The 21,881-nt window shown below is 38.3% G+C and overlaps 1 protein-coding gene across 2 annotated transcripts in view; it reads right to left on the bottom strand.

Annotated features, from left to right (window-relative positions):
- Slh (sec1 family domain containing Slh) overlaps positions 1 to 21,881 on the bottom strand; it is a 294,184-nt gene that overhangs the window by 143,691 nt on the left and 128,612 nt on the right. For both annotated transcript variants that reach the window (XM_090383401.1, XM_090383403.1), the window contains 2 exons: positions 14,855 to 14,940; positions 3,643 to 3,742 (listed from right to left, as the gene is read on the bottom strand). In XM_090383401.1, coding sequence (XP_090239527.1) covers positions 3,643 to 3,742; positions 14,855 to 14,940 — 186 coding nt within the window. The remainder of the gene's footprint in view (positions 1 to 3,642; positions 3,743 to 14,854; positions 14,941 to 21,881) is intronic.

The following is a 21,881-nucleotide window of genomic DNA, read 5'->3' as shown; positions in this document are numbered from 1 at the left end:
CCCTAAGACATAAAAATTTTTTAGTGAATATCTCAGAAGGAAAAATATTGGGAAAGAAAGGAAGGGACAACCAAGGAAGAAAATTTTGGAAAACCTAATGAGGAAAATGAACTTTACGGAATATGAGGAAATGAAACGTTCAGCAGTATAGGTTGCAGCAACAAGGCGAAGCTTTTAGAGTTTGATGATGATATTATATTTATGAATTCATATATATTTTTATATATAATTTACTGTAATCCAGCTTTATTTTGATAATGTATATATATAATAAATTTTCCCACATAAATGTGGGTATTTATGAAAACACTTGTAATACAGTAATACCCCGACTTACGCTACCCCGACTTACGCGAACTCGGAGTTACGCGGTTCTTGATTTTTTCGTTTGGCAACGCTGCCGCCCACTATCTTCAAGGTCGTTTTTCATATGTTATCGATATACGGTACGACGGCGGAGAATGAGAGCGAAAGATGAACAAAATTCAACTTTGCTGCTTTTATGTTTTTTATATCAGTGAAGGGGAAACACATTTCCAACACAATTCCAGCTATCGGTATAATCGCAAATGCAATTAGATCGACTTTACTACCAGTTTATAACAGATTTCACTAGCAGAAACGCAACTGGATTTTTTATTGTTTTATGGTAGTAACCCCTAGAAATGTGAGGTGTTAATAGTGTATCTCTGCCTTTACGGTGTTGTTTATTCAGTTGCTATACGTGCGCAGCTTTATGTGTATTAAGCGTGCCTCCTCGTTTTGTAATTGTGCTTTATTCCCTAAAAATGAGTAAAATACTTAAAAGGTGTGAAAAGGAAGCGTACTGGTGAAGACACTGCAGATTCAGAGAGAAAAAAAAGCAATTATCGATAAACAGAGGCGGACTGGGTCAAAAATTCTTACCCGGGAAAATTTATAGTGGCCTCGCACTATGGTTTATGGCCAAAATCACACTGGCCCACCGGGGTTTCCCCGGTAAGGCTTATGGCCAGTCCGCCTCTGTCGATAGAGAAAAAATATGAAATTGTGAAACGCTTTGAGCGAAATGAAAGACCATGTGATATTGCACGTGCTACAGGCCTAAATGAGGCAACGGCGAAAAGCACATGACAATTGCAAACTTGACAGGTTGAAAATTGAAAAGGGCTCAATTGGAAAGGGCTTAAAAATTTTAGAAAACAGACTCCAACGAAGAACGCGTTATAGCTACAAAGCAAGGAATAAAAAAATTATTAGCTTGCTACGAAGAAATTCTGCGTGAAAAAAAGAACGCGCTGTGTCGTCAGACGAATTTGTTAGATTTTATGAAGCCATCGACATCGAAATAACTTTTTAACGTAAGTCATTTGTTTTTTTAATACATATTTTGTATTAATATGTATAAAGAACTGCAATTTTATTAATATTTTTCTTCTAAACTAGTGTTTTTGTTAGTCCTTGGTCCCAATTAAGCAAAATTTATATGTATTTATATGCAAAGTTGTACCCCGACTTACGCGAATTCGACTTACGCGATTTTCGTCGGACCCACCTATCGCGTAACTTCGGGGTATTACTGTATATGCAAATAATGCTTTCGGTAATTAATTATGGTAGAATTACAACTGTGTAATTAATTATCTTCTCATTTCTTTCTCTCAAATTTTAGCTTTTTTTGGGTGGGGGTGATAATGTGCTCAAAAAGTAAAAAAAATTACATAACATTAACAAGACAAATTACACATCCACTAAATAGTTAATGGCAGCATATTTAATCTTTGGAAATGAAGTCAGGAATACAAGAATTTATTCACAAGAATTGCATTACACACAGATATTGATATATTATTTTTCTGCACAGTCTGAAGGCTTCAGTAGTCTCTAATGTTAAACTTCAAATTGCACTGCAACCACTATAGCTCTGGTATCACCGCCTCATTTAACTGTAAGCATTTACCAGACAGATGTTTCTTTGGTAGACCAAAGAAATATAAATTCATAAAAATATTGTAGGAAAGGCATTTTACAAGTTATGTAAGTTAATAAATAGCTAAAAAGAGAAAAAACTGTTTAGATAAACAAAATTTTTTGTGGATTAAAGTTGTTACAACTAAAGAAGTAATAAAAAGGGGGAGAGTTGTCTGATGTTTCAGGAGCTGCCTTAATCCCTTCTTCTGAGGCTTAAACACTGAAATATGGCCTATTGGCCATAGAGACTGACTAATATTATCTCTGGTATTAATTGTGCAAGTAGGACAGTAGTGCGCCTTACTGAAGTCTATGGCCAATTTTTTTTTCTTTTTTTTTTTTTTGTAGTTGTTGGCACATCAGCTTCTGTGGCCATAATGCACCTCCCAAGGTTCTTGCAGTACTTTGATCCAAGCCCGAGGTGGGATTCGAACCCGCGACCTTTAGGTTGCCAGGCAGGCACTTTACCCACCCGGCTAGCCAGGTCGCCTATGGCCAATAAGTCGTAACTCAGTAAGGCACACTGTTTAATCATTTGGTTTGGATTGCATAGATTTTTTGTCACACTACTTTAGTCATGGTATTATGCCAGTTCATATGGTATATTATGCATTATGTCAGTTCAAGTGTGTGTGTATGTGTGTGTTCATGGGCATTGCAGTGGGCCTTTCAGCCTACTGCAATGTTGAGTAAGCTTTAAAACCTGGAACAATTCATGTAGTGGTGAGGAGTTTATTCCCTTCACCTGAAATTATCTTTAAAGAGACCTTTAAGAATTCTTCTGTTCTCAAAAAAACTTACATGATGAGATCTGTTTCTGCATGACTTGCACAATATTGTGTAGAATGATTAGCTTTTCTTGGAATATGGATACTTTCATTGTTGCTGATTGAGTCTCTGTTTGTACAGTTCAATTGCAATTTCAGCACATCGTAATATATCCGTCAATAACAATATTCATCTCTTTGTGGGTTGCTATGAGCTATTTCTTTTATTGAGAAGTCATGCATATTTGTATGGTTCATATAATACTACAAATGTCATGCATGTGATGTATTAATCCAGAAAATATCAAATTCTAAACTATGTATAAACCAATTATACTGCAATAAATCTGGGAGTTAGTTTATGAATATAATATCCATTAAATGCTTTCCAAGAATGGCTACACATTGAACCACTAGGGGAATGCATTTTCTGAGATAGAAGCCAAAGCGCCTCAGTTAATAGTGGTTACCTTTTATGCACACAATTCCTACAGTGTTCATGGCTTTGCAGACTCTTGAAACATCTACACAGAAAAATGTCAGTGGTTAATAAATCTAAAATCTTGAGGGCCAAGGAACATTTCCAAATTGTAAAAACCCAGTTTCTCCAGCTATATGGCATATTGCATTAATTTTACAATTATTGGCTGTTCATGGAAAGCATATAAAAAGATGTTATTTTCCTAAACTAACTCCCAGATGTACCTAATTAAATATGCAATTAAACAATTTTCCATAAAGAAATTATGATTGTTTAAGCTAAAAATTTTTTCATGACTCGGTGGTATGATATAAAAACTATAATGGCAGCAATCACTTTTAAATGAAAACTACTTTTTTTTTTTTTTTTTTTGACTATGAAATCAGATAACTTTATAATAGTCTGCTATAGGTCAGATATTCCTGAATACAAAATTAAGCTTACCAGGACATCATGGGCTAAAGCTTGATATGTCCATGTATGGTGAAGAGGTGTGGCCATGTCTAAGTTTCTGTCTAGGATTACCAAAAGTGGTCGTTGGAAACTGAAATCATGAGAATAAATTTGCCTTGATATTTAATCACTGAATTAAATCACAAATTTCTTTTTAAACAAGCTTACTGACATCACATAACTTTATTTGCAACCAGTTCCTTGATATTGTTATTAAAATGGCATAATGATGCAAGGAAGCAAAGATAATGTACGATCTCCCATAAAAAAATAACGATACCTTTTTGGTTTTATATTTTATCTAATTCTTGCAATTATTTACCTCATTTAAATCTGCAAAAGCCCTCTAACTCCAAAAGAATAGTAGTTAATTATCTTTTGATTAGAAATAAATTTTCTTACATCAACACTACAATTATTTTTCCTTAATTTGAATGTAGTACTAGTAGTAGTGGCATGTGATGCAAGAAAGCTTATGCAGCATCAGCAAAAAAAAAAAAAAAAAAAAAAAAAAAAAAAAATATCACACCATTCTCTCCAAATGCCTGTCCAGTTCCTCCTTAAATTTATTCAACCTATCAACTTCCACAACGACAGATGGAAGTTTGTTCCAGCAATTAACCACCCGCTGGCTAAAGGCAAATTTCCACACATCTGTCTTTTCTTAATTTGAATTTATGGCCCCTTAGGTTCGTAATCTGAACAAGTGGAAGGATCCCATCAGAATTTGGCGTGCTCACAATCAGATCACCGTGCAGGTGCCTGGTCCCCAGCCACTGCAATTTGCAGAACTTAAGCCTCTCTTGGTAAGAGGATCCCTTCATTCCCCTCACCAATCTTGTTGCCCTTCTCTGTACACGCTCAAGCAAATCGACATCCTTCCTAAAATGAGGCCTTCAGACCTGTACGCAGTACTCAAGGTGTGGCCTGACCATTGTCTTATACAGAGGGACAATCACCTCCTTTTCCCTGCTAGCAAAATTCCTATATATCATTGACAAAACCCCATGACCTGCCCCTGGCAGCCTGTCTGCATTGCTCAGAAAACTTCATATCTGACTGCACAATTACTCCCAGGTCTTTTTCATTTTCATTGCATTAATATACACCTTAAGTACTACACCTTAAGTGTAGTACCACACAGTTGGTACATTTCTCTCGGGTTGTCTCCTTGTTTGCATCACCCTATAAGTTATGTAAGTGTTTGTCAGTGATTCAATCATTAAATTAGCTTGACCTTAGAGGGCTGAGCTAACAATGTAAGTTTGAGCTAACATAAAGTCAGATGATCAGAAAATCTTTAGCCTTAAGCAGCTACATCTATGGCCTAAGCATACATAGGCATACACCTCAATTGGCCTGGGAAGATTGTGCAAGGCTCATGGTATAGAATTTTTCTCAGTGTGGTCTGTGCTTGTTAACACGAGAATCTGTTTTCAAAGGGATGGCATACACTTAAATAGAATGGGTGTAAGAATATTTGCTGTACTATTGAGGTAAGGTTAGATGGGCCAGAAAAATGCTAGGTTGGGGGCATACACAGACTAAAAGATTAACACAAGCCAAGGAAGAGGTACAAATGATTCCTGAAGTGCTTCTGTTGGAAAATGCAGCAGCCTGGAAAGCAAAGTGTGGAGGCTTTCGGGGCTGCTAGGGTTCCTAATGGAACAGGCATAGAACAGCTGAATGTATATTAATGCTAGGAGCATAGCAAATAAATTTGATGAATTTGAAGTACTATTTAAGTCATCCAATGCAAATATACATTTCTTGAAAAAATTAGCAGATATTCATGTTTTTCATGAATATTTTATTAGGAATAGTGTTGCCGAAGGCAAATATTTGATATAATAGGCATTCTGGCATGCAAATTCCCAGTATTTAATAGAAATCGATCTACCATCTTACAGAGCCACACATTATGCAAATTATTCTTGCTTATAAAAACATGGGTTGCAACCACATCACTTCATTCCCATTTTTTGGCTTACTCAGTGGGATAGCCACATCTCCAGTACTCAGGATTGCAAGTGATCATTGTTTAAATGATTCTTTGAGATGGCGGGCTGGCTTAATGTGCTGCACTGTGTTGTCTTGGCACTATGGAAGCAGTTTCAGGAGACAGGGACCATTACAAGAAGAGACCTTGGCTGTAACAGCAAGGTGGGAACCCTACAATGTCCTGTCACCAACTGTCTCTTGACGTTGCTATTACCACATGTGAAAACATTTCCAACTGGACTGTGTTAAGAAGGCTCAATTCAAGTGGACTCTTCACAAGGAAGCCAGTGGTTCACATCCAAACCACTAAATAGCTTGTTGGAACTGTGCCATGAACATGCAACTTGGGGCCCAGACAAATTTTTTTTTTTTTTTTTTTTTGATTTGGTAGTTGTTGGCGCATCGGCTTCTGTGGCCATATTGCACCTCCCAAGGTTTTTGCAGTACTTTGATCCAAGCCCGAGGCGGGAATCGAACCCGCGACCTTTGGGTTGCCGGGCAGGTACTTTACCCACTCGGCTAGCCCGGTCGGCCCCAGACAAATGTGGTACAGTTCTGCTCTCTGATTAAGTCCTATTTTAGCCTACAATCAGAATCTACACGTTATTTCATCTGGAGATAATGAGGAATGTGGTCCAACATCAGAGTCCACACCCTTCCATGCTTTTGATAGGGGTATTGTAAATGCACAGAGGTACTGAGAACAGATCCTAGAACTCCATGTGCAACTTTTTAGGGGTGCAGTTGGCCCATATTTTCTTTTCATGTATGACAACACTACTGCACATAGAGCTGATGTGGTGGAAGAATATCTTTAAACTGAAGATATTCAAAGACTCGCGGCCAGCATGACTGCCAGAATTAAATCTGATCGAATGGGTGGGATGCCCTTGTACATTGCATTTCGTGCCCACAGCCTGGTCACTACCATGCAACATCATATTGAAAACATTTTCAACCATGCTGTGAGAGCTATAAAATTTTCTTGAATGATCCTTTCTACATGAGTCGATCCTCCAGCTAAATCATGCTGAAATTGTAATTCCACAGTGTTACTGGTTCCTACAACATGATGTCCTAAGGTGAGCTGTTTCATTTGTCGATCATTAGATTACAGCAAGGCGGTTCCTTGTGCCATGGACGACAGCTGTGTGATGCAGTTCCTGATACTGCAGGCACGAATTTTGGCAGCTGCTAGATAATCACTAATGATTCAAGAGTACTAGTACAAACAGGCCAGACAAACATCCCTGGTTAGGCCACATTTTATCACTGAGTGCTCTTTCATGGTGGAGTATTCGAGGACAGGTGCTTCCCTGAGTGGTATTTCAAGTCTGAGTATGACGAGGACAGGTTGTGCATTTCATCACTGATTGGACTTTTAAGTTGGTGTACTGGACGAGTCGATTGGAAACGTCAACCTCTAACTAAACATATTTCAACGCTTATGAAGATGATGCATTTGCAATAGATCTGTGTTCATCTTCCAACTACAATTTACTGATAAGAATACTTTTCTGGCTTGACTGCAATTTACTTTGGAGAATACTTCCATGGTGTGGAATTCAGCTTTCTGGGTAATATTTCATTTATTAAAAAGACTTTTCTTTCTCAGACTGGACATTACATTGAAATCTTAAGCACTGACAGCAATTTCTCACAAGCTACTTTCCGTAGCAGGGACTCCAAATTCATTTTATATGAACTGCAGCTCTTTAATGTCTTATACTTGTGTGAGAACATGAAGTGCAGAACTTTAATATCTGTAATATGAAGATATAAAGATATTTAATATCTTTAATATCTTTAGAACTTTAATATGAAGTGCAGAACTTTAATATCTTGTAATGGAGTGGGAATTAGTGATGTAAGTCTGTAAATACCTGTACAGTATTGTGATTATTGGCATGGATGCCATGAAAGCTGGCTGGGACTGCCTTGTACATTAAATAAATAAAAAACTGCCTGGTCACTTGGTGAGCTAAGGTCTGCGATGTTGGAAGAATGGGATTTGTTGCCACAGAATCTTATAGACAATCTTATAGACACCCTATATCGAGCATTGTTCACCACTGTCAGGCCTGATTAGCTGTTCTGATATATATTTGGATCTTAGAAAGGCTTTTGATACTGTTGCACATGGAAGACTGCTGCACAAATTGGAGCAGTGTGGCATTGGAGGCAAATCGCTGCTATGAATAAAGGGATGGTTGAGTAGGAGAAGACAGAGTGGTAATCAATGGACACTGCTCTTCGTGGAGTTCCCCAGGGTTCAGTGTTGGGTCCATTGTTGTTTTCTGTATTCATTAATGATATTGATGATGGTATATCAGGCTTAATGTACAAGTTTGTAGACGATATGAAGGCTGGCAGGATCTAGAAAAGTTGAGCAGATGGGCTGAGAGGTGGCAACTGAAGTTTAACATTGACAAATGTAAAGTACTGCATATGGGAAGCAGTAACCCTAGGGTAACGTATCAACTGTGTGGTACTACACTGACAGTGGTAGAGTGAAAAGGACCAGGGGGTAATTGTGCAGGCAGATATGAAGTTTGCTGAGCAGTGCAGACGATCTTCAAGAATAGCTTATGGTGTCTTGTCAATGATATACAGGAATTTTTCTAGCAGGGATAAGGAGGTGATTATCCCTTGTATAAGGCAATGGTCAGGCCACACCTTGGGTACTGTATACAGGTCTGGATACAGTACCCAACAGCTCTACATTTTAAGAAGGATGTAGAGCTGTTGGAACGAATACAGCGAAGGGCAACAAGATTAGTGAATGGAACAAAGGGTTGCTCTTATGAAGAAAGGCTTAAGTTTTGCAAATTACAGTGTCTTTAGACTAGGCAACTGCGAGGTGACCTGATTGAGGTGTGTAAAGCCTTGAATGGTTTGAGCATGCTCAATGCTGATGGGATTCTTCCTCTTGCTCAGAATGATTGCCTGAGAAGGCATAAATTCAAATTGAGGGTTTGCCTTTAGCCAGTGGGTGGTTGATTGCCTGAACAAACTTCCATCTATCGTTGTAGAAGTTGATAGCTTAAAGAGATTCAAGGCAGAACTAGACAAACATCTGGAGCGAGTGGATGGGTGAAATGAGAAGAGTGTGTGTGTGTGTGTGTGTGTGTGTGTGTGTTTTTTTTTTTTGGCTAGTGCTATATAAGCTTGCTTTCTTGTATCATGTGCCCTTGCTAATGCTAATGCTATTGAAGAGTTCATTGAGACAACAAGATTTCTCCCACTTTACATCCATAGTTAGTGAGAGTTCTACATTCAGGATCATTGCAGGAATACCTTTTTTAATTTTATAGCAGAGCCCCTTGTAGATTGCATAAAGGTCAAGAGGGAGGGTGCCTGCTATAACTTAGAAAGCTGCTGTAGAAACTATATGGCAGATTCAATGGGTCGCCAGTAACATAGCTCTTTGTATAGAGTTTAGCTTTTCTTTCATCTTAATGACGGGCACTTGTGAAACCAGGCCCTGGTAGTATAGGTTACTATTGGGAGAAAGACAACTTTATAATAAAGAAGAAAGGTTCATTTTGAGAGTCCCCACTCACTTCTTGAGATCCTTATAATTGCAGCAGAGAACCTTTTGGTCTTGGAACTCAGATCCTGTAGATAGGAAAAGAGACAGGCGGTTGTCTATTACTACTCCCAAGACTCTTGTCTGTTCTATGAAGGTAGCTGGGTTCCATTGATTTTGACTTGGGGGCCTTTGTAAGTCGAGTTTGTTTTTAAACACCATCATCTTCGTTTTGGCAGGGTTAATTTGCAATTTGGAGATGGTTGAGTACTTGCTGTGCTGTGGATTTGAGGGCTGCTCTGAAATGATCGGCGACCACGATGGTGAGGTCGTCAGCGAATGCTATGATTTTTGTTTTTTTAAAGCTGTTACCGAGCCAGCCCTGGAGTACCATATTCCACAATAAGGGCCCCAGGACAAAGCTCTGGGGGTACCCCACAGTGAATTGGTTTATGGACTTGGTGGTATTTTGACTTAACTATTTATTTATTTCGTATGATGTGATCAATACACAAAGGAACCAGTTTTTTCTTGCTTCCTTCGTGTATCATGGCCGGGAATTGAACACGCGACCTCTGGGTTGCCAGGCAGGCACTTTACCTACCTGGCTAGCCCGGTAAGCACTTAACTATTATTGTGCATTGTGAGAAGTAGCTTCTGAACAGCCATAAAGATGGTTTGGGCATTCTGCTGTGCGAAGACGTTCCAGTGCACTTTCCCACCATACATTATCAAAGGCCCCCTCGAAGTCAATAAACAGAGCGAGTTCATATTTGGATTGTGAAGTTTCCAGATGTAGGATCAAATCAGAGAGGGCATCTTCGCATGATCTGCCCTGGGTGAATCCATATTGGGCTGGTGAAATCATACTTTTGGAGAGAAAGAGATTCGTGATTCGGATGGCCATTAGTCTTTCCAAGGTCTTGCCCAGGTTTGCCAGCAGGGCAATTGTCTGTACAAACGAGGGTTCGTTATTGGTTTATTTGGTTTTGGCATCAGGCAGAGCAGTGCAACCTTCCAGGGCCAGGGGAACTTTGATTGTTGGAGGCATTTATTGTACAATAATAGAAGATGGTCAGGCTTTAATTTGTGAAATCTAATGATGAAGGCATATTCAATTAAATCTAGTCCTGGACATTTTTGGTATTTACTTTTTTGAGGACCTGATTCAATTCCAGGCTGGTGAAGGGTTCAGGTTGGGTCTGTGTTATATATTCGCCATTCTTCTTCCAGATACTTTTGTGTTCCGGTAAGTCGTTCTGAAGGTTGTCGTCCAGGAAAAGCTTATTATGATGGCACTGACAGAGTCAGTCCAGTTGGTAGTTTCATTTTGGTCAGCCAGGACAGTGCCAGAGATATCTGTTGTGAAGGTTTTTCCCCATGTGATTTTATATAGTAACCCCCAGGGGTTTGAATTTCCAGATAATAGGACGAATGTAGCGCAGGTTTCTCACTTTCTAGTTGCTATTGCCTTGGTATGTGTTCTTTTTATTCAAGTATTCCCTGTGTAGCCTTTCGATGTGTGCTGCTGGCCAGTTTCGTCTGTTCTGATATTGCTTTTGTACCCGATGGACTACCCCCCTTAGTTTCATAAGTTCCGTGTTCCACCATGCACAGGGTCTGTTGCATTGGACTTTCTTTCTTGCTGCTCTATAAGAGGCTCTAGTAATTGTTGTTTGTATTACTTCACTGTATTCTTCTGGTGCTGCTTTTAATATTGGAAAGGGTCATGGGTTGGAAAGTCTCTATTGATGGAGTTGTCAAAGGCATCCCAGTCAACTGCTCTTAGGGAAAACCTTACTAATTCTGGTACTCTTGCCTTAGTAGTTGTCGGCAGGTGCCTTGTCCCAATGTGAAAATAGATGACCCGATGGTCACTTAGCATCCAGTCCAGTATTGTGACCCAATCCCAGACGCATGTCCATAATCCATTGGTGGTTAGTGTGACATCAATATTAGACTGTCCAGTGGTGCTACAATAAGTCGGAAGGTTGTTGAGTAGGTTATGGGTGGTTAAATTTCTATTTAGAAATAATTCCTCTAGAAGTTACCCATGTGCATCCAAGGAAATTGAGAACCAGCCAGAAGTTTATCAAACTCTAATGAGGAGCTAAATGACTTTGTGGTAGTGGTAACTGAAAGGAAAGTAGAGGAGAAATTGTCAAAGATGGACATAAAAAAGCCTCCAGGGAGGGTGGATGGAATCTATCCAATTATATTAAGGGAGGCAGCAAAGGAGGTAAGCAAACCCTTAGCTATAATTGAGAGCAATAATGAATCAGGGTAGGTCCCTATGGACAAGAGATATGCAAATGTATATCCAATTCATAAATTGGGATCAAACAGTAACACAAGTAATTGCAGCAGACCTATTAGCGCAATGTCCATTCCAGAGAAAATAATGGAATCACTGTTTAAAGAAGTAATGCAGGAACATCTGGAAAGGCATGCAATTCTACTGCAATCATAGCATGGATTTGTTAACACGTTCGCTGTCGGTCATGAGTCAGCATGCTATTGTCAATAGCGCGGCATAAAAGGAGGAGACTGTCGCTAGAAGCCGACTGTGTTTCCATAACGAAAAAGCTTGAAAATTGGTAATAAGGGATTGTTAGGTATACCATATCAATATTCAAGTGTCGTATAAGCAATTTCAAAAAGATTTTGAGATTCACGCACCAGCGCGTGATAGGAACTGGAGGTCAAATTTGGCTGTAAATGCCACATCACATGCTGGCGCGTGACACAAAAACATAATAATATAGTATGTAAATAATACAACAAAAAACATGGTAACATTAAGAAATACGTATTATTTCATACCAAACCAATACAGATTACAAATACTATGTGTAAGAATGTTACTTATGTATAATGTTTGCACAATCTAAGCAATAGCCGGGTGATCCCTCACAAACACTGCAGATATAGATTGTATCCTTACGTTTCCCTTCGGAATAGCAACGTTTGCATTGCTTCCTCAATATCTTTCCACCTTTTCTTTCTTTCCGTGGTTTGAGCACATGTTCCAGTTCAGGTACATCATGCACAGTATGAGGGAGATCAGATGGCTGTCATAAAGTTGTATCTTGTTATGTGAATATTTAGTATAGATATGGTGTGCATTCATCATTCATCATCATCATCAGCCATTTTCAATCCACTGCAGGATGAAGGCTTCTCCAGCAACTTTCCAGTTCCTTCTGTTTTGAGCACTGGCCATCCATTTACTACCCACAAACTCGTGAATTTCATCTATCCATCTCCGCCTTTGTCTTCCAGGTTTTCTTCTAGCTCCTCTTGGATACCATTCTGTTATTTTCTTAGTCCATCTATCATCATGTCTTCGAGCTATGTGTCCTGCCCAAGACCATTTTAGTTCTTTAGTTTTGATAAGAATGTCCTTTACTTGAGTTTGCTGCCTAATCTATGTGTTTCTCTTCTTATCTAACAGTCTGATTCCCAATATGATTCGTTCCATTCTTCGCTGTGTAGTTCTCAGCTTCTCTTCCATTCTTTTGGTGAGTGCCCAAGTTTCACTTCCATATGTCATGGTGGGGAGTATACATTGGTTCATTATTTTACGTTTCAGACAAATTGGGATATTGCTCTTCAGTATGTGACTATATTTCCTGAATGCTATCCATCCAAAATTTATTCTTCTCTTGACTTCCAGCCATTTATCATTATTACAGCTAATAACTTGTCCCAGATAAGTATACGACTCCACCTTTTCAATTACTGCTCCTTCAATCATTATTTTCCTTTCTGTGGCATACTTGTTCATCATTACTTTTGTTTTAGCCATATTCATCTTTAGTCCAAAATCCTTACTAGCTGTGCATAACTGATTAAGATTTTCCTCTAATTCTTTGGGATCGTGGCTTATGACCACAATGTCATCTGTAAATCGTAAATGGTTTAAGTACTCTCCGTTCACATTGACTTCTTTCTGCGACCAGTCTAATCTTCTGAAAGCTTCAAGGGCAGCAGTAAACAGCTTCGGAGATATTGTGTCTCCTTGTCGAACTCCTTTCTCAATTTTAAATTTCCTACTGTCTTTGTCTAGTCTAATAAAGGAGGTAGCATACTCATATATTTTCTTCAAAATCATAATATATGGGGTATCAATGCCTTGTCTTTCCAGTGTCCGAAACATTGCCTTATGCTGTATGGAGTCAAATGCCTTTTCATAATCCACAAATGCCAGGCATAATGGTGTTTTATATTCATTTGCTCTCTCCATTAGCTGTGATATTACATGAAGGTGATCCATAGTTGAGAATCCTGTCCTAAAGTCAGCTTGCTCTTTCGGTTGATTCTCATCAAGTATTCTTTCTAATCTGTTAGTAATGACCCTTGTGAACAACTTGTAGATGTGGGATAACAAGCTAATTGGTCTATAATTTCTGATTTATCTCTTTTCTTATGCAGCAAAACTATGATTGCATTATTCCACTGCTTAGGCGTCACACCTTTTCTAATGCACTTTGTGAAGAGCCTTGCCAGTTTTTGTGTTATGTCTCTTCCTCCCAATTTTAACAACTCTACAGTAACTTCATCTTCCCCCGGGGCTTTCTGATTCTTCATTTTCTTCAATGCATGTTCTACCTCATCAGGAAGAATATCGGGTATGTTGTATGCGTTGCTACTTTGCAATCCATCTTCCCCACTGCTGGCATCGTTCCCCTGCTCCTTGTATAATTCTCTATAGTAGTCTTCTGCTATTTGAATTATGCCTTCTTTGCTGTTTATAAGTACACCATCGCTATTCTTCAGTTTCAGTATCATTTGTCTTTCTGTATTACTGCTCATGGCTGCTGATTTAAATCCTTTGGTTTTCCTTAATGCTTGTTCTACTTTTCTTGTGTTAAATCTTCTTATATCCTCTCTGAGTCTCTTTCTAATGGCTTTGCATAACTCAGTATACTCAATTTTCTCCCTGTCAGTGTTTTTCTTGCTTTTCATTTGTCGTCTTCGGTTCATCATTACAAGTGTTTCTTGACTAATTTTTTCTTCTTTGGATTTATTTTTCCCTATAGGTTTCTTGGGCTTTATCACTTTCAAAAAGTTGTAATATTCCTCGTTGATATCTTGGTCCTGAGCAGTCTGCAGAAGCTCAAACTTGTTCTTAAGTTCCAGTACATACTGCTTTTTCTCCTCTTCTGTTATCTCAAAGACCTTTGTATTATTTACCCGAGTCAGTTTTTTCCTTTCCTTTCCTACATCTATATCAAGTGTACATCTTACCATTCTGTGATCACTTCCAACATTTACCTTATTCAGGACGGTAACATCATTCAAATATATCTTCTGTTAGTGAGGATGAAGTCGATTTCATTAGTAGTTAATCCATTCGGACTTTTCCATGTCCACTTTCTGTTCACCCTTTTCTTGAAAAAAGTGTTCATTACTGACAGTCCTTGAGATTCATCATTATTAGTTGCAAAATATGCATAAATATTTTTGTAGGCCACCTAATGGTTTTCCTTTCTGGCTATAAAAATTTTGTAGAATTTCAAAATGAAAAATCTATGTATCAAAGTATATATTTTTAAATATTATAAATTTGAACTTACTGTGACAATCTGAGATTTCTTACCATCTGAAAACAACAGAAAGGAATTAGCAAAACAAGCAAAATAAATTATAATAATGAGAAAACATTATCACCTGATTTGCCCTGTTTGTAGTGCATCTGAAGTAAACAAGCTGTTTCTGGAATCTCTTAAATTCTCACGTATCTTTTTGTCCAGTTTCTAGAGTTAAAAAAAAAAAAAAAAAAAAAAAAAAAAGCATCCATGTAGCATTTACAGGCAGATGGGAAGCAAGGATAAGAAAATAAAATGCATGATAATACAATTACTTACATTCCATAGCCTGACAATAAGTTAATATATATAAATATATATTTTAATTAACTGTCGAAATACATTTATTCAGCTAACAAAATTGCATATTTTTGTATACACAATGACAAGTTTATTAAAATCTCTTGCATTTACGACGACACAAGATTTTATAAATCAGAAATTGTATTAACCCTTTCAGCAGTATGTACGTATGTAGATCTACATTTTGAAGATTGTTTAAAACAACATGTCTCTTAAATTATTGACTGTTTTATATGCTTGATTTGGACTTATAAGGGCTGAAATTGAAGAATTTCTGTAGAATTCAGATGCAGAATTTGATGAAAACCAAATCAAGTAATATATAAACAGACAAAGGATATTATTGCAGCAAAAAAAAAAAAAAAATCCTTAGTTAACATATGCTGTAGCTACATTTCAAGCGCATTAGCAAACATTAATAATTCATGACTTATAACAAAAGTCAGTCCACTATCGTGAAAGATTCCTAAAATATTCTAAGCAAGCATTGAAATTCTGAAATGGATCAGAGCTCCTGTTCACAGTTGTAAGTGAAACTGGGGAGGAAATGCTATGAAACTGGAACTGAACTTAGAATCATTCCAGAGGCTAATAGAATATATACCAAAAATTTGGTAGCAATCTACATTTTTCTTGTCGATTAATGCAAAAACATTCTTTCATTTATGCCAATTTTTGTGGCAATTTATTGTGGGGGAGGAACATAGATTGTAAAGTCTCAAATGGACCTGAAATTTTCCCAAGGACAAACAGAACATAGGTTGAAAATTTGGCTTTGATCTGGCTTTTCATTCTGAAGTAATATGTGAAATGTTTGTTATTTGGTTTTTTGGAGCATTAGCAACTAAGGCCATATTGCTCCGGGGATATGCGGTGTTCATTCCCTGACCATTCCACATCCTCCGTATTTGGTGATAATATGTGAAATATACTTTCATTTATATGATTAGATTTCTGTGATTGGGAAGGTGAAGGTTTTGATTGATCCTAAAGGCTTTCCAGCAACCAACAAAAAAAATCGAAAATGTGATACTGATTAAACTTTTTCTTATTAGGTGATGTCTGATAACATACTTATAATCTATTTTAAGTCAGGTAACGTATGCCATGCATTACATTTCAGGTGCATTCTATTTCCTTCTTAAAATTAAATGAATTTTTTTTTTTTATGATTAATTGAATTGAAAAGTAATTATAGTTACTTGCTTATCAATTAATTACTAAGATATAACTTTATTGAACATTTAATAAAACTATGTAGTTTTACATTCTCAAAACTTAGCTGTTCAATTTAATTATAACTATAATATTTATTACTCCTCCTCCTATGTACCCCCCCTCCCAGTCTCTTGTCTCTTTCTATGTATCTTCACAAGCAACACCATGTTTTTTTTTTTTTGTTTTTCTTTATGAAAACCCCAAACACGAGAGGTATTAGAACCTATCGTACTTAGTACTGTGCTTGGGTTGAAAGTTGAGAAGATGAAAGAAGATATTTGTTGACATTCGACTTGAACTTCTGTAGACTGTAATTTTCAGGAAATACGTATGAAGGAAGGTTGTTCCAGAAAACGGCATTTGAATGAATAAACGAGGAAGATGAAAAGTTGGTTCTGTGAGTTTGAAGTTGGACAGTAAATTGGATGTTGGCTGGTGGCGGCATGTGTTTGGACTGTTTTGAAAGAGAGAGCAGTAATTATAGAAGCCAATTCAGAAGAACAGTGCCCATGGAAGTATCTATAGAAGAAGCATGCAGCAAAAACAGTACGTCTATGAGACAGCGAGTGTAATTTGCAAAACTTAAGCTTTTCTTCATAAGAGCAACCCTTTGTTCCATTCACTAATCTTGTTGCCCTTCTTTGTACTCATTCCAACAGCTCTACACCCTTCTTAAAATGAGCTCTCCAGACCTGTATACTGTACTCAAGGTGTGGCCTGACCATTGCCTTATAAGGGATAATCACTTCCTTTTCCCTACTAGCAAAATTCCTGTATATCAATGACAATACCCCATAACCTATTCTGGCAGCCTGTCTGCACTGTTCAGAAAACTTCATATCTGGCTGCACAATTACCACTCTACCACTGTCAGTGTGGCACCTCCGTAGCCAGGTGGGAAGGAGCAGCAGTGCATAGCACACGCTTCTTGATTAGATCGGGGTTCGAGCCCGTCACCACCAAATACAGAGGAGGCGAAAAGGTCAGGAGTTGACCACCGCATATCCCGGAGCAATATGGCCTTAGTTGCTAATGCTCCTAAAAAAAAAAAAACTGTCAGTGTAGTACCACATAGCTGATATGTTACTCTGGGGTTACTGCTTCCCATATGCCGTACTTTATATTTGTCAATGTTAAACTTCACTTGCCACCTCTTAGCCCACCTGCTCAACTTTTCTAGATCCTGTTGCAGCAGTGTACTGTCATTAGTGTCATTAACAACCCTGCCAACCTTCGTATTGCCAGCAAATTTGAACATTAAGGCTGATATACCATCATCAATATCATTAATAAATACAGAAAGCAACAACCGATCCAACACTGAACCCTGGGGGACTCCACTAATAACATTAGTCCACGAAGAGCAGAGTCCATTAATTACCACTCTCTCTTCTCCTACTTAACCATCCCTTTATCCATAGCAGCAATTTGCCTCCAATTTGTACAGCAGTCTTCCAATGTGCAACAGTATCAAAAGCCTTTCTAAGATCCAAATATATGATATCAAAATTATTCTTTGCATCCAGTTCCTTTGTGACTACATCATAGTAACTTTTCTAGATCCTGTTGCAGCAGTGTACTGTCATTAGTGTCATTAACAACCCTGCCAACCTTCATATTGCCTGCAAATTTGAACATTAAGGCTGATATACCATCATCAATATCATTAATAAATACAAAAAGCAACAATCGACCCAACACTGAACCCTGTGGGACTGCACTAATAACATTAGTCCATGAAGAGCAGTGTCCATTAATTACCACTCTCTCTTCTCCTACTTAACCATCCCTTTATCCATAGCAGCAATTTGCCTCCAATGCCACACTGCTCCAATTTGTACAGCAGTCTTCCATTGTGCAACAGTATCAAAAGCCTTTCTAAGATCCAAATATATGATATCAAAATTATTCTTTGCATCCAGTTCTTTTGTGACTACATCATAGTATCCAATCAAATTGTTCAGACAAGACTTGCCCTTAAAAAAAACCATGCTGTGTCCGAGCTATAACAGAAGTCTTGTCTAGATGATCTTGCAGTACTTCTTTAACCAGTGCCTGGAACAGAAGTTAAACTAACAGGTCTATAAATTACTTGTGTCGCCCTTTGATCCTTCTTTGTGAATTGGGGTCACATTTGCACATCTCCAGTCCATGGGTACCTCCCATGGAATCTTAATGTATTATACTGCAAGCCTGTTTTATACTACATTTAACATTATTAACATTATAATTTTTTTTTTTTTTTTGGAAGATGCTGTTTATTGTTTGTTTGTTATTTGGTTTTTAGGAGCATTAGCAACTAGGGCCATATTGCTCCGGAGATATGCGGTGGTCATTCCCCGACCTTTCCGCATCCTCCGTATTTCGTGGTCACGGGCTTGAATCCCGGCCTAATCAAGAAATGTGTGCTACACACTGCTGCTCCTGCCCACCTGGCTATGGAGGCTCCTTTTTTTGACAGAGTGAAAACTCTTACAATGGAATGTGCCTTTTAAGTGATGTGTTCACACAATAATGTGGTTAAACAAAGATATTCAGAAATATATATAAGATGAATAAATATCTTTCCAAATAACAAATCTTAAAGGAATAAAATATCACTTTGGTAAGTATAAATTATGCAATTAACTATTTGCAAAACAATTCCTTATAACGTGTGAAAAAAAATAATCAAAGCATTCATTTCAACAGTATGGTCCTTGAGGTTGTCACAGACATTCTCTCAGATATGCCAGACAAGCTGTACTTGCTAACTGGGAGTCTAAAACGCTGATGGAACTGATATTCGGGAGACACTCAAGTCAAGTGGACCCAATTTCGGCGAAGAGCGGATGGTCTGTGACAGCCAAATCCTCTGCTTGCACCTTCACGATGGTGGGACTGTCAGTAATCCTGGGTATAACCTCAACGCACAAGTACATGGTGGGTAACCACCCTGGTATGAACCAATGTAAGGAGGGCTCGAGGTGTGGTGCCCACACCACATGGAGGAATGCAGCCCCTCTATGTTACCAGGTAGTACTAGGTGGTAGATGATGCCCATCAACCGGTGCAATACCACCACTTTGCTTATTGGAGGCTTGAAGTGGTGGAACCCATGTTTAGTCTCTACAGCTAAGTTCCGGTCAACCCTTCCCTATCTCTTCATCATGTAGTATGACTGATGACTTTTGAGGTTATGATGAACATCGTGGAGAGATCCAATATTCCTTATATTTCGAGGGTCCAGCTCTAAAACAGTGTTCGTAGGCCGGCCGCTAGTCAGTACACTGGACCAAACCTATTGGTAACTCTCTCTAGGAGGCTTCTGAATCAGCTAGTGTATAATCTTGCTACCTCTACTCTGCCAGATAGTGACTGGAGGGAGTCCGAGTAGTGTGTATGTGGGGAGCATTGTCGAGGCCACGTTATGTCAAGGATCTGGGTATATTCTTACGATGTGTACGCCATATCCAAAAATTACTTCATACAGCATATCCCACCCACTTTTTTTTACTATTGAATACACCATAAATTGTTAAACTAATAGAGCAAGCTTATCTGCGAAACGATCTAAACCTCCCAAACACTTCCTAATTCATTTCACAAATATACGTGGTCTCAATTCTACTCTCAATGCTGTCCATTTCCACTTGCAGTGTGCCAAACCCCATGTAATTTTTCTGACAGAATCTCAGTTATTGGTTGATTCAACCTGCACATCTAAGATGCCCAAATAATTCGCTGTATGATTCCTTTCGCCTCAAAGGTGGTACTTGAAGGATTTTGACCAATCTTGATGCTAAGAAAGCTCCAGGTCCCGACGGTATTTCTCCACTTGTTCTCAAAACCTGTGCTTGTGAACTTACTGCTGTTCTTTGCCATCTTTTTTCACTTTCTTATTCCAAAGGTGTTTTTTCTTCTGCTTAGAAATTTGCTGCTATCCAGCCAGTTCTTAAAAAGGGTGGCAAATCCCTCCCATCCAATTATCGTCCCATTGCAATTACTTCTACTCCTTCTAAAGTAATGGAGAAATCAATTAACTGCCAACTCTTAAACCTTCCGTCTGATCAACCTAGATCTACCTAGAAAACCTCTGTCTCTGATCAACGATCGCCAGTATGGATTCGGTCAATGTCGATCCACTGGTGATATTCTGGCTTATTTTATCCATTTATGGACTAATTCAATGGAAAGGTTCGGTGAAACACAAGTAGTTGCTCTTGGCATCTCAAAGGCTTTCGATCGTGTTTGGCATAAAGGTCTTCTAAACATGCTTTCATCTTATGGTTTGCCAACTGTGTTTTTAATTGGTTATCCAGTTTTCTCTCTAAGGGTGATGGTAGATGGCACTCTGTCTTCTAACTTCTCCACTAATGTCGGTGTCCCTCAAGGTTCAATTCTTTCCACCCCCTCTTTTCCTCTTGTATATTAATGACCTTCTTCCATTGACTGGAAATCGATGATAGCACATTGCATTCCACTTTCCATTTTGAGAAACCTTGCCCTGCTCAATCAGCTTCAAATTGTCGAAAATCTGATACCAATTCCTTAAATGCCGATCTTTAGGTAATTCTCCAGTGGGGCAAAGACAACTTAGTTGATTTCAACCTTTCTAAAACTGAATCCTGTCTTATATATCTCGCAAAAAGGACTCTTCTGATCCTGTGCTTATCTTTAGTGACACTCCGATTTCTAGGCAAAATGATATGTCTCTTTTGGGGATTACCCTGACTCTAATCTCTCTTGGCACAAGCACATTAGCATTAGTAGAGGCATTTGATGCAAGAAAGCAAGCTTATGCAGCATCAGCCAAAAAAAAAAAATAAAATAAAATAAATAAATAAAAAATAACCACCTCCACTTCACCCCCCTCTGTTCGTTCGAAATTACAAATATTACAAACATTACAACATTACAAATATTGCTTCCTCTGGATCTAAAATACTTGGTTTTCTCTTTCGCTCTCAGCATTACTTTTCTTCCAAACAGCTGCTCACTCTGTATAAATCGAAATCCGCCCTGCCATGGAATATTGTTCCGATATCTGGGGTGGTGCCCCGAAAACCTCTCTCAGGCTTCTTGATTCCATTCAGAAGAGGGCAGTTAGGTTAATTAATGATTCATCTCTAACAGAATCTCTCCACTCGCTGTCTCATAGACGTACTGTTTCTGCTGCATGCCTCTTCTACAGATACTTTCATGGGCACTGTTCTTCTGAATTGGCTTCTGTAATTCCCACTCTCTCTTTGAAAACAGTCCAAACACGAGCCGCTGCCAGCCAACATCCATTTACTATCCAACTTCAAACTCACAGAACCAACTTTTCATCTTCCTCGTTTATTCATTCAACTGCCATTTTCTGGATCAACCTTCCTTCATACGTATTTCCTGAAAATTAGTCTGCAGGAGTTCAAGTCGAATGTCAACAAATATCTTCTTTCATCTTCTCAACTTTCAACCCAAGCACAATACTAAGTACGATAGGTTCTAATACCTCTCGTGTTTGGGGATTACATAAAAAAAAAAAAAAGTTCATAAAGTTCACTGCTTATAATCTTTTATCCTTCAGTTAAGCAACAACTTTAATGAAGATTACAGTTTATCGT

The sequence above is a fragment of the Mastigoproctus giganteus genome, chromosome 10, assembly GCF_048544385.1.
Source record: "Mastigoproctus giganteus isolate SK-2022 chromosome 10, ASM4854438v1, whole genome shotgun sequence".
NCBI lineage: Eukaryota > Metazoa > Arthropoda > Arachnida > Uropygi > Thelyphonidae > Mastigoproctus > Mastigoproctus giganteus.
The sequence above is the reverse complement of the archived record's forward strand: the minus strand, read 5'-3'. Positions and strand labels throughout refer to the sequence as shown.